This window comes from Alosa sapidissima, chromosome 7 (assembly GCF_018492685.1).
Source record: "Alosa sapidissima isolate fAloSap1 chromosome 7, fAloSap1.pri, whole genome shotgun sequence".
Taxonomy (NCBI): domain Eukaryota; kingdom Metazoa; phylum Chordata; class Actinopteri; order Clupeiformes; family Clupeidae; genus Alosa; species Alosa sapidissima.
The window spans coordinates 25,974,025-25,986,473 of record NC_055963.1 but is presented as its reverse complement, the minus strand read 5'-3'; the positions used below and the strand labels follow the sequence as shown (position 1 = coordinate 25,986,473).

Here is a 12,449-nt window from a genome sequence, read left to right as displayed (position 1 = left end):
AAATGGATGGCATGCCTGTGTTAGTACTGTATATGTGGCACTAAGAGCTATAACATGTATATGTTATTCTTTTGTTTGATGGCAGCTGAAGAGTTTATAAGTTCTGCTCTGTGAACAACACATAGACATATGTTGTGGCATTATACACATTTTTACTCAGTAACACCAGGAAATATGGTAATAATCTGTCTCACTACCTGTTGGATCAGAATTGTTTTATTTATTTTGGGAGGAGTGTATTTCGAGGTGCTGTGTACTTGTGGGAAGCGCCTTAATAGTCCACAGCCACAAGCGATCCTTGCTGTCTTTAGTCTTTGAAATGATGCCAAGTTCTATGTTTTTGTGCTTTCTTAGAGAACGACATCTCAGTTGCACAATCAAACTGAACCACTTCAGACCTTGACACGCATATGTCAGTTACGATCACCTTGCAGATGTTGCCAGCTTGGGATGGGAGTCCCCTTGTGCCCTAAGATGGCTGAATCACAGCCATTTTGTTTCCTTTCTCCCTTCGTGTGGACTAGCAGAATCGCAGCCTTTCTACAGGCTACAAGAGGCAGCTGGTGGAAGCCGTATCTAAATTCATCTGTTTACTTCAGACAGTTAAACAACAAGCTTCCGTAAGGTTGTCATGTCGGAATGAGCTGTGTTTTTTCACAAAATGGGCACAGTTCCTGGCACAGCATCAAGACCCCTTTTCTTTCGCGAAGTGGGCTCTGTACCCACCGAGTTTTTTTTTTTCCTTTTAAAATCAGTGCTCCCTAACAGTATTCACTTGACTTTTGCAGGGCTCCATGCAGTTAAATATTTTTTGTTTCCCCCAAAGATATATCTGTTTTCCAATGAATGTGTAAATCGCGGAACTATTAGAAGCATATTTGTGTCATATTACTACGACTACTAGTACTACTACTATTACTAGTAGTACTACTACCTACTTCTACTAAAAATGATTGAATTAACTAAATAGTACCACTAATAACAATCATTAATGATAATAATACCAATAATTACAGACATTTGCCTAGTGTTTTCAAGTCGTGTTGTGGAAGCAAAGGATCATTTTGATGTAGATGTGGTTTTTCTGCATTTCTAACATGTCCATGTGTCCAACAGGTCTATGACCACCTTCTCTCCTGTGCCCCACTCCCCTGTGGGTAGCCTGCTGTCCTTGGGGCTGAGGTAGTAGATTGAATAGTTGTGGGGCTGGGCGTGCTCCCTCTGAGATAACTATGCAATCTACTGTCTTTCCTAAGGTGACAGCTAAGTCGCCTGCTGCCAGGCCGAGACCCACGTCAGAGACAAAGAAACGGTGGCCCGGGACTCCACCAAGACCTCAGCACTATTTGAGTCATGATCTGTAATCATAATGTAGCGCGGCACAGAAGTTGTTGAATCATTGTATGGATGTTGTTTCGAGGTCAGCTCGTCTGAGATGCGCTGGACTGTAGTGGCTCTCGGTGGTGAGAGAAGAGTGATTTAGTGCCTTGTCGAGGTGAGGTAGTAGGTTGTATAGTTTGATGGGGGGGGGGTCCCTTCCCTATTCTGGTGATAACTATACAGTCTATTGCCTTCCCCGAGGGGTGCACAGGGCACAGGTCTCCAGCTCATATTGGAATATAAAGTAAAGGTAAAGTGAGTGGTATTTAGCAGACACTTTTATCCAAAGTTTGGGATTCACGGATGATATTAACATGTTAGTGAATAGAATTGTCTATGCTGACTACGCTTTGAATTACTTGTCAAATTCAGTGATATTTTTCCTGGTCTTTAACCTGAATGTTATATTCCATGTCATACATACAGTATGTCGTAGCACATTTGATATGCAATAAAATGTTTCTGTGACAGATCATTTGTTATGATATAATGGTGTTATGACTGATGCTGTGACAGTTTACTAGCATGTGACATACAGTAGGCTGTTTTGCTATGTAACACTACCTATGATAGTAACATGACACTGTTACCTTCATGACAGAGTCTGGTTTTGTATTGTTTGTTTGACTATTCAGTTTACCGAGCAACTGAAATCCATCATTGCTATTGATGAGTATTCATCGGAATACACAGTGGATGACAGATAGGTAGATAGATAAACAAGCATGTTGTGACTGTTCCTTTCTTGTTTTGATCATAGCAAAAATCTGTAATTCTGAGAAGTGTTTCATGAGGGTGATAATATAGTTAATAAAATCTTTTGTTTTTTACCAAATGCTTTTTTTGTCTTCAATTTGTTACATCATCATGTTAAAGGGTTTTAATGAAGTAATGGAGAAAGGAAAGAGAAATCAAAACAAGGAAATCTCAGATCATATAAACATGACAAATATCAAGTGAGGGTTAATCTGTGTTACTGTGTAACAAACAAATGTGCATATGTCATCTATTCATGATGACATAAAGCAGAGGCAATGATTATGTGCTTTTACAAACAAGTCTTCTGATATAAACACAATGTTTTCATGATATTCTATTGTATAAGTAAATGTTTGCAATTTGTAACATGAGTGTAGTAAAATGTTATGTATGCAGTATATGCCCCCCCCCCCCCCCCCCCCCACACACACACACACACACACAACACACACACACACACACACACACACAAACACACATACTAAAAGACACACTTTTACTGTACACAAGAAAAAAATATTATCTTTGTGTGGAGCACCCCCATGAGGAAAGGACTTGCATTGCTTTTTATTATAGCCAGTCCCATAAGCTCAGAGGCAAGATTCAGTGGCACAGAGGGGGCACCACTTTTTTCCCTTAACCTCTTTTGAAATCAGAAGGATTCCTCCATGGACCTTACTTTACTGTACTACTGTATGTGATTAACCAAGGACAGCCAGAGAGAGCGGATGGCCACTGCGTATTTCCAGATGTATTTGTTTGTCTGGAATGTTGTTTACTCAGACACACTTGGGCAGCAAAGGCACCAAAGGCTAAAGTTGGGTGCAATTCACACTTTTACAGGATTATTTTATGTATCATTACATGTTATTGCCCTCACTCTAATTGCATAATTTAACTCAACTTATAATTGTTGTATGGAAATGGCAAGCAGCTCTCTTCCCATCTGTTCAAACAAGTCTTTCAAAGCGCGGATCTGTCCTGTAAACAAACCTCACAGTCTGGAAGCCTGCGCTGACGCCAGCACAGGGCTGCTCCCGGTCTCATGACTGCCTGGGAGGCCGCCCTGCCAGACGTCTGAGTTCCTCCGCCTCTGCCTTTCACGGCGGCACAGAAAGCACTGTCTCCAGATCTCGGTGTAGGCCTCGCGGATCTTACGGATGCGCAGTGCGTACACTACGGGGTTGACGGCCGAGTTGGCGTGCGACAGGAGGATGCCAGCGTAGAAGGCGCCCTGGGAGACCACCCCGTCGTTGTGGTCGTCATCGTCGGGCCCTACCCCTCGGGAGAAGAGCAGCGCACAGTTCATGATGTGCAGCGGCATCCAGCATACGGCGAAGAGCACGAGCACGAGCGCCAGCGAACTGACCAGCCTCCGCTCGCGCTCGTAGAAGGCCCTGGAGCCGCCCTGCGGCTCGGCGAACGCGGACATGGACGGGGATGCAGGCTCCCTCCGCAGACGCACGCGCAGGTTGTGGAAGACCAGGGTGTAAAGCACAGTCATGGCCAGCAAGGGCAGCAGGATGCAGCCGAAGTAGTTAAAATAGACCATGTAGGGCAGGGAGACCACGGCCAGGAAAGTGCACTCGATGACGGTGGAGTTTGCGGAGGATGGCGCACCGCCAGGGCTTCCGTTGTGCCAGCCAAAGAGCGGGGGGAAGCCGAGAAAACAGGAGACGAGCCAACACAGAGCCACCGCTGCCCAGGAGCGACGCTGAGTGGCCATTTGTTTGTATCTGTGGCCAGAGGAAGAGGAGAGAGGCGGAGAAGGAAGAGGGTGGTTGGTGGTCACATTTGAAACTGATTTTCCAGAGAGGGCCATTGCGGTTACACATTTTTAAAATGTGGGAAAGTGGTCTCTCACAAGCCATGGGGGACACTTTTGAAAGAGCCTGCTAGGAAGTATTTTACTGGTGTAAACAAAGCCTAATGTATGTGACACTGCAACTTTATGCTTTCCTGCCACAGAAATTACTACTTAGGCTGTGGGAGAGTTAAGTCAAATACCATGAGAAACGGATATGGTATGGAACGTTCATATAATATGCTGAAACAGTAGAACCTTACATTACAAATCCTGATATAGACATGAAAAACAGGTATATTTACTGTTTTACATCTCACAAATACATTCAGGATATATATATATATATATACTGGTAATTAAATTCATTACATATCATAGTAACATGCTATATGTTGTTGTGGTTTTGGAGTTGCAGTTTTTAGGCTGAGGATTGGTAATAGGAATAAACCTTCAGAATTTCTAGTCGCATGCATTACTTTTTACAATCAGCATTAACAGAATTTGGCTCTTCAGTCAAACTCGATCTTTAGCTGAGTTAGAGGCAGAACACACATGGTCAGCTATGCTCTTCACTGTCCACTCTTATGTGTACTGACCTTGTGTCCTGTCTAGACACTCACCTGAGGGGGATCCTGACTCGCAGGTAGCGGTCCACGGCGATGGCCAGCAGCGACAGCACAGAGGCCTGGGTGAGCACCAGCACCACACAGCTGACCGCCAGGCACACATGGAAGGACGTACACACCCAGCCGTCCACCAGCACGGCCAATGGCACCGCCACGGCCCCCACCAGAAAGTCAGCCACGGCCAGCGACACCACGAAGCAGAAAGTGGGCTGCCTTAGGGACCGCCTCATCTGGACGGCCCACACAACCATCACGTTCCCCAGGCAACAAGCCACAGCGATCGCAATCTCCAGCGATATGTACACCATCCAGGCCATGGGAAAGACAGAGAGGCAGAGGCAGAGACAACAAAAGTCGAAGAGTTGAGAGGAAAGAAAGAGCGAAAAGGACCAAGAGGAAAGGGTAAGACAGATAGAGCCATGGGTGCGGGGGCGGTGATGTTGAATTCTCTCTTATTTCCTGGTGGGAGAGTTTTTTCAACTGGGGGTCAGTGGTCAGTGTTCACAGTTTGTGTGGGAAGCACCGGCTTTTGCTGTCATGCATACCTCTCCACACCCCAAAACACACACACAAGAAACACACCGATGTACACACACACACGTACACACACACTATAAACACTATATACACACAGGTCACAAAGCACGCACACATGCATACCCCACACGGAGCAAAGCACCGAAACAGACTAAGAGACACACACTCCCCAAAACTCACACAAAAGAGGCACACACACTCAGACACACAGATACACACACATACCACACGCATGCATATATATGAACCCATATGAGTGCACACACACACTTGCATCCTGAGGGTAATCTAATTCCATAATTCTCTGGAATTTAGGGCTTGTTCCAATGAACTCCGCTACAACAATAACACTCACACGTACAAACACATACAGTACACACAAACACAGGCACACACACATACCCTTCACATCTGTACTGCATCATTCCTCAATGCATGTGTGGGCGATTGACAGTAGACATGGGAGGCACTAATGATTTGTGCTCATTGTGTTAGCATTGTTATTTTTTTCCTCAGAGGGAACTTTTAAGGATGTCTGTAAGTACCAGATGTGGACATGTTGACCACAGAGCACAGGCCACACTCCTCCACACAGGCCTCCCTCACACACTAGCCACATTTCAGAAGGGAGTCTCTGGCGCCACTGTGTGGCCTGATTAACATTGTACTGTGAGTAAGGAGAAACTGTGTGATGACACAGAAGGAGAGAACTATTGAGAGATTGTATTGGTTTAGTTGAATATTGATTTCTTGAAGGGTCATAGGAGATGGCAGGTAGATTAAAAGATGAATAGGGCCCCAGTGCTAGATAGAGCACTGGAACATTGCAGAAAGTATAGATTAAGATTTAAGAAATATAGTAATAAGACAATGAGATTGGTCAAGGGGCCTACAGTATTTCTAGCTATGCCCTTGGACTCTTAACAATAGAAGTGCCTGGGTAACAGGCATGTTTTATATTAGAGCTTAACAAAGCAACAAGGATTCATTAGGTCACTCATTGACTTACCAATTGATGTTTACAGACTTCCCTCAAGCTATGCCACATCCCCAAGCTTAAATTAGACAAAGACCTGTTTTGTGTACTCTGTAATATAGTTTGACTATGGTACTCTGCATAAAATCAATTTAAACAAATGAGAATATGGATGATTAATTGAGTAAACACACCCACCCACACACACACGCTCACAAACATTTAACAAATCTGAAATCAATGTGTGCTGATATAAGACGGTACATATAGACAAACGTTGCTCTCGGCGCCCATCTTTTGACAGAACGTTGTGTTTTTTATCTCTTAGAAGCTCCTGCACCTCTGTTAACCATGCATTCGTCCTTGCTACATGTGTTTTGCGGCAGTGAATCATTAACAGTTCTGTTGCAGTGGCGGTTTTTCAGAGTACACTTGTTTTGCATATGGTCATGCATGTGTGGAAAGTTGGGATGGGGAGGGTGGATTATTGGATAGGGGATTCAGGGAATTCTGATCGGACTAATAGTGATAATACAGAGTGGAGGATTCAAAAATGGTTGAAGAAAACAGGTCTGTCACTGGACCTTTTGTGTGGCTTATCAGATCAACCCTGGAGGGTGGCTGGGGTGAAGGTGTTATCGCGCAGGAGGCATACTGCAAAGCAGAATAATGCAAAGTTTGTGCATGTCTGTCAGTAGCTGCTGAAGCAGAGATGTGGGCTGTGTGCCCAAAGTCCGGATCAACAATTTTTTACTTGATTTCAGGATAAGATGATATAGATGAATAATAATACACAAAGTACAAACAGACATATTTACAAAAAAATAAAAATACCAAAATAAAAACTACTTATAACGTAGCATAATATTTGTCAACAATCCTCAGATTTACAAATTGTAGAGCCAATGGACCAATGATTTTCCACCAATTTCATAAATTAATATGGGCCCTTCATGAAGATTACCTCCTTTATCATCCAGAAATGTGTCATCAAACCCCAACACACCTCCCTCAAAATAATCATCTTAAATTACAAAGATGCAACTTAAGAAATAAACAATCCGTTTCCTTAACCATTTTCTTTGCAAATACTCAGTATTTATGTACATGACTGAACATCTTGGCCTGGATAGATGACTTTAACTTCCCATAATTGACTGAGCGTCTCGCTGAAGGCCTTTGAGGGTGTCCTCAGTGAACTGATAGGTGAGTTTGCGCTTCACCTTGTGGATTTCACCAGTGCGCGAGTAGTTGCGCAAGGCCCGCGCCATTTTCTGGTAGGTCATGGTCTTACGGTTGCCCTTGCGGCGGCCCCACATCTGGGCGAGCCTCTCCTTGTTCTGGGAGGAGAACTGGAAGGTGCCGTTCGCCGACTGCACCCACCAGATGCAGCTGCGCATCTCGGGAGTCTCCAGCATCTCGTACAGGAACTGGAACAGACGCTCCTTTCTCTTGCCTAACAGAGTGCAAACAGATTGGGGAGGGTTACAGTTATGAGTGAAATATGAAGAAAGCTTAGGGTATTCAAATTGTGATATGTTGTCGCGACAGGTTTACAGTTACAGTTATAGATATGATATGCAGGACATCAGATTAATTTACATTGTTGTCAGGATGGCGGTTATGTACTGTAAACCCTTTGTTTATTATGGTTATGAGTGCATTCAAGCGTATAAACAACTTGAATCATATAGTGCACGTGATCCTCTGGCATCTTGAAGTAAACACAGACTGCAGCTATCTGTATCACAAGCTCCTGTAGAGTTTGCTGCTGCATTTCTAAGTTTAGTATTTGGTGGTGGTAGAAGTGAGGTCCCCCCTTTATTGTAAAGTTCTTTGGGTAGATAACCTGCTAAATAAATACATGTTGTTGTTGTTGTTGTTGTTGTTGTTGTTGTTGTTGTTGTTGTTGTTGAAGTGTTCCTAGTAGAGTGACGGATGACCCATACCTGTTAGGGAAGCCAGGGGCAGAGGTTCACTGTCTTTGTGTCCCATCTTATCAGAGGGGGGTGATGGGGGGCACTCCTGATACCCAGAGGGGGGTGATGGGGGGCACTCCTGATACCCAGAGTTGCTGGACTGAGAGTCGGAGTCACTGTATGCTGCTGTTGCAAACAGGCCATGCACCTACAACAGATAATAACACACATAATCAGGCTTTCAAGATGCACATAATCAGGGTGATAGATAAGCTGAATCACAGTATATATAAATATATATGTGTGTGTGTGTGTGTGTGTGTGTGTGGTATAGGAGGAAAGGTTTTGATTTGTTAGCTTGTACAAAATGGGGAGATAGTCACACTCACCCATTCATTTGTCCTGGGGTGAGGGTACCAGGCTTGTTGTGGAGCATGTTGCTCATGGCAGTTTTCTTTTGTAGTGGGAGGGACACCATAATGCCATTCATAGTGTCCATGGTGTGCAGCCCAGCCCTCTAAACAATAACACTCTTGATAAGCTTCATTTTGCATACTGTAAACATCATGCTGTTTAACATGTATATTGTACATAATTATGAAGAAAAGTTAAAGTTTAACAATATATTGCACTTTGTCCACACACCAAAGTCAAGTGTCTGCTTTATGCATATGTAAAGGATTCACACATACTGTATATAACTTCATGAGCATTTCAGATCGTTCTGTTTCAGCTAAATTCTCAATATTTTCACACCAAAAATAACTTAATTTAACTTAATATTAATTTAAGACCACACCTTTTAAGACTACCATTTCAGTAGTAGTATTTACTACTACTGCAGACAGACGACCAGAACTTCTGTTTTTACCTTGGATGCAGTAATGTGCCTCCTCACTGCTGCTCTGCACACATGCACCAGATGAGACCTCCATTGAATGCTCCTTCAGGTACTCTTCAATCACATCCAGGTCCACCTCCACTGTCTTAGGGGAGGAGGCAATGTCTCGAGGCCCATAGTCATGGATGTAGCAGCTCTGTGAGACACAGAGTAGAGGCAGAGTTGGTATTGTTTATTATTTAATATGTGCTACACCATAGTGGTCATTTATTTAAATCGCATGAACAAACTACCAATTTATTTGGTAAGACTATTTTAAACAAACGTTCCTAGTCGCCATTTGTTGTGTTAGCATTTATTTTATTATTAGAATAACGTTAATTTAAGTGCACTTGCTAATAATTGACAAAAGTACAAAACAGAGAAGTATTATTATATCTGTAACTTCATGGTTATTTCCCATTATTACACAGCACTCAATATAAACATTAAAAAGAAGGTCACTTACAGTTTCTAGGGTCGCCAACATTTTTGAAAAGCCTGTCAAAAACAAGAAACATACATAGACTGTCAACATTGTAAAATAAAATCACAAGTCTATCTGACATACTTTTCAGAATTAAATGGAATGCTGTCTAACAGTCTTATCTTGAATTTTAATCCAATTTGTGAAAAGAGTGAAAATGATCCAAAGGCACACAGATATGACAGACAACTTGTACACTAAAGATAGTAAAAGTCACAGAACAACTCAAACACCAATGGTAACAAAAGTACCTAAACATAACTGCATCATCTGTCAATGAAAGTTAGAAGCCTAACATGTCATTACCTTTTCTCTCTGTGACTGCGTAGTGGTGTCCTTGTACAGGGAAGTAGAACGGAGCTGCCTAAAATCCTTTTGTCAGACAAATTTGAGAGAGTGCAAGAACAAGAGGGTGGAGCTCCAGTTTACCTGAACTACACAACTGTTACTCTCCGTTTCCTTTATATACACTATGGACCATTTCTCTCACCTCCTTCTATCCCTCCCTCCCACCTACCATCTCTCTCTCTCTCTCTCTCCCTCTCTCTCTCTCTCATCCTATCTCTCCCACCACACCCCTGGATTCCCCAGTGACCATTGCCAACCTGTTATCATCTTTATGCAAACTTTTCTCACAATCAAGCCTTCAGATGGATTTAACGGTGGGACCCGATGTGTTTGCCACACCCACTGCCCTCTCCCTCATATTTTCCTTGAGGGGTTTTGTGTTTATTCTCTCTCTCTCTCTTTCTTTCTCTCTCTCTCTGTTTTTTCATTTCACTATATCTGTTGTGCCGTATGTCTTACCTTGGATGCAGAGAGACAATTGTTATTTATTTTTTATATTTTCTCATAGCAGCTATGTATGACTACAGTACAACAGTCTATGGCTTATACATTTCTATTTTACTCTTGTTGTCATTAGTGTAAAGTTGTTTTAGATAATAATAAGAGATGATACATCAACATCCTGTAATTACAGGATAACAGTAGGCTGGAAATGTAAAGCAAATGACTTCTTATGAAAAATAAATATGTGATACATGCACAAAAAACCTTACACACACACACATACACACACGGATACACAGAAAGAGGCCCATATGATCAACACCAAATACACACAAACATGCATACACACACTTGATTTAGAGGCTCTTTGCTTTGAACGATGGGATCATGTCTGTAAACCTTGATGAGGACCTTGTAAAGCATTACAAAGATCAACATGTAGGGCATTGCAAATGTCAAATGTCTGTTTGAATGGTAAGTGAGGATACAGCTTTTTATAAAGAAGATAGTAGAGTGAAATATGATATGGTCAGCATGGTATGGTCACCAAAATTCTTGCAATATTCTTGGCTGGTACTTATGCCAGTCTAGTCACAGACAAGTCATAGGCCTCTCTCAGTCTCTGTCACCAAGTTGCTGACACAGGTTCCTCCCATCAGGCAGCTGATGTCTCATGACAGGCTTGGGTCTGTGGAGACAGATGAAATGATTATTCAAATGAAGAAGTCCACAACTATTATAGGATATTCAACCACCTACAAATGTTCAACTTGCAGTCCCTTTTTGCTGAACTCTTTTAACTGAACTCTCAATTTTACTTCTATGGTTGCCATGTCAACTGCACTGTCAACTGTTGAGATGTGTTAAAAAAGAACTAGATAGGACAGGACTGTACCAGGTCTAATGTGTAAGAAGACGGTATTTAAGGAGTGGTTAGTGGAGCTTGATATTTGGTGAATGGAGAGTGCTGATGACGTGGGCAGATGACTCACCTATCACCCCAAATGAGGCTTCCATTTGTCCGTTCTCCTTGCCTTTCATCTCCTCTGATCTACCTTATTTTCTCCCTCTTTTGCCTCTGGTTCATTCTCTGGCACTGTCTCCGGAGACTCTTTTCTCACCTTCTTATCAGGCTAACTGATGTTGTCTACAGTATTAACCTTCTTTCCGCAGACTCCCTCCAGTTAAACCAACATGCAAGCCTTTTCTTCAACTCCTCCACCAGCTGTCCTCTCTTTGCTGGGGTGAGAACCTCCTGGGATGCATGATTTGCATGCTCTTGGCTGTTACTTCTGCCAGTCCAGTCTTGGATGAGACATGTCTAGCCGTGAGGGGAGCCTCTGTGCTGGTATTGGCCATATTTATACAGTCCAAGACAACTGCTGGACTGGCTTCTCTGCTGACATTAGCCATCTCCACAGACACCACCACAACTGCTGGAAGCATTTTCACTTATGTTGGCGATCTCTATATTCCAGGCTGTTATGATGAATAGCCGTTTCTGATTTTTCTGCACCTCAGAGATGGCCACCTGTTTGTTCTTCAAACCTGTTAGCTCCTTTTTCTTCCTGTCAACCATCATCTTCACGTGCTTAGCCTCCTTCCTTTTGCTTGAATTCACCCTCTACTTCTTTCTCCTCACCTTGACCTCTGACCTCATCATCTTACCCCCAGACTCCTCTTTTGACACTGGTAGGCAGAACCTTAATAGACCAATTTCAGCCCAATACAAGACACAAGGCCATTACAATAGTTATTAGAGTGCATGAAAATGCAATCTACTGTTTTCTGATTTCTTCTTCTTATTCTTCTTCTAACGCTTTTTCCGCGTTTAATGCGGCTTCAACCGTTTAATGTAGAAACTTCATTCAAACTGTGTTACGTAGGTCTTACTTAGGACAAGTGTGGAATGTATTTTTCATATTTGTATCTTTTATACTTTTTGAACTATTAATTAAAAACTATTACAAATTTCCCCATAGACTTAACATTGGCGATTATGGCATCACAATAGGGCACTTAGAATCCTATGCCAAGTGTTCCAGCCAGAGCCACATGGTTCCGGCCACCTCCAGCAACTGTCTGTCTCAGGTGGAAATGAAGCAGTCAAATAAAACAGATGTCTATAGCACTAGTTAAATATTTAAATATACCATAAATACAAATAAAGTCAGAAATATGACCCGTTATTCAGAATAAAGCACAAATAAGTTGCATTAATTTCAGCTGTGCGTCGCCATCTTTGTTTTCAGAAAATGATGACATCACAAGAATGGTTGGTACAAC

The 12,449-nt window shown here is 42.6% G+C and overlaps 3 protein-coding genes across 4 annotated transcripts in view; 1 reads left to right on the top strand and 2 right to left on the bottom strand.

Annotated features, from left to right (window-relative positions):
- Nucleotides 1–2,575: 2,575 nt before the first annotated feature.
- On the bottom strand, nt 2,576–4,889 carry LOC121712766 (adenosine receptor A1-like). The gene is made up of 2 exons (XM_042096731.1): nt 4,567–4,889; nt 2,576–3,875 (listed from the first exon to the last, which is right to left on the bottom strand). The coding sequence occupies exons 1-2, from the start codon at nt 4,887–4,889 to the stop codon at nt 3,134–3,136; spliced, it is 1,065 nt and encodes a 354-aa protein (XP_041952665.1). The 3' UTR covers nt 2,576–3,133.
- Nucleotides 4,782–12,449, top strand: part of LOC121712764 (leucine-rich repeat-containing G-protein coupled receptor 6) — an 84,643-nt gene continuing 76,975 nt past the window's right edge. Inside the window, exon 1 of the mRNA XM_042096719.1 lies at nt 4,782–4,974. The gene's annotated coding sequence lies outside the window, so the exon portion shown is untranslated. The remainder of the gene's footprint in view (nt 4,975–12,449) is intronic.
- LOC121712767 (transcription factor Spi-B) lies at nt 6,819–9,898 on the bottom strand. 2 transcript variants are annotated; one of them, XM_042096733.1, is made up of 7 exons: nt 9,678–9,898; nt 9,354–9,385; nt 8,876–9,041; nt 8,394–8,521; nt 8,151–8,212; nt 8,035–8,117; nt 6,819–7,541 (listed from the first exon to the last, which is right to left on the bottom strand). In XM_042096733.1, exons 2-7 carry the CDS (start codon nt 9,372–9,374, stop codon nt 7,225–7,227), a joined length of 777 nt encoding a protein of 258 aa, XP_041952667.1. In that variant the 5' UTR covers nt 9,375–9,385; nt 9,678–9,898; the 3' UTR covers nt 6,819–7,224. The 2 variants fall into 2 exon arrangements, with proteins under 2 accessions (XP_041952667.1, XP_041952666.1); XM_042096732.1 differs by having other exon boundaries at nt 8,035–8,212; nt 9,678–9,896.

What these genes read in the sequence shown, in the direction of transcription:
- LOC121712766 (XM_042096731.1), bottom strand. Translation starts at nt 4,889, where the DNA reads ATGGCCTGGATGGTGTACATATCGCTGGAGATTGCGATCGCTGTGGCT. An exon ending in CGAGTCAGGATCCCCCTCAG is followed by an intron (nt 3,876 to 4,566) that starts GTGAGTGTCTAG and finishes CTCTGGCCACAG; the next exon opens with ATACAAACAAATGGCCACTC.
- LOC121712767 (XM_042096732.1), bottom strand. Translation starts at nt 9,374, where the DNA reads ATGTTGGCGACCCTAGAAACT. An exon ending in TGTTGGCGACCCTAGAAACT is followed by an intron (nt 9,042 to 9,353) that starts GTAAGTGACCTT and finishes TGTGTCTCACAG; the next exon opens with AGCTGCTACATCCATGACTA. An exon ending in ACCCCAGGACAAATGAATGG is followed by an intron (nt 8,213 to 8,393) that starts GTGAGTGTGACT and finishes TATCTGTTGTAG; the next exon opens with GTGCATGGCCTGTTTGCAAC.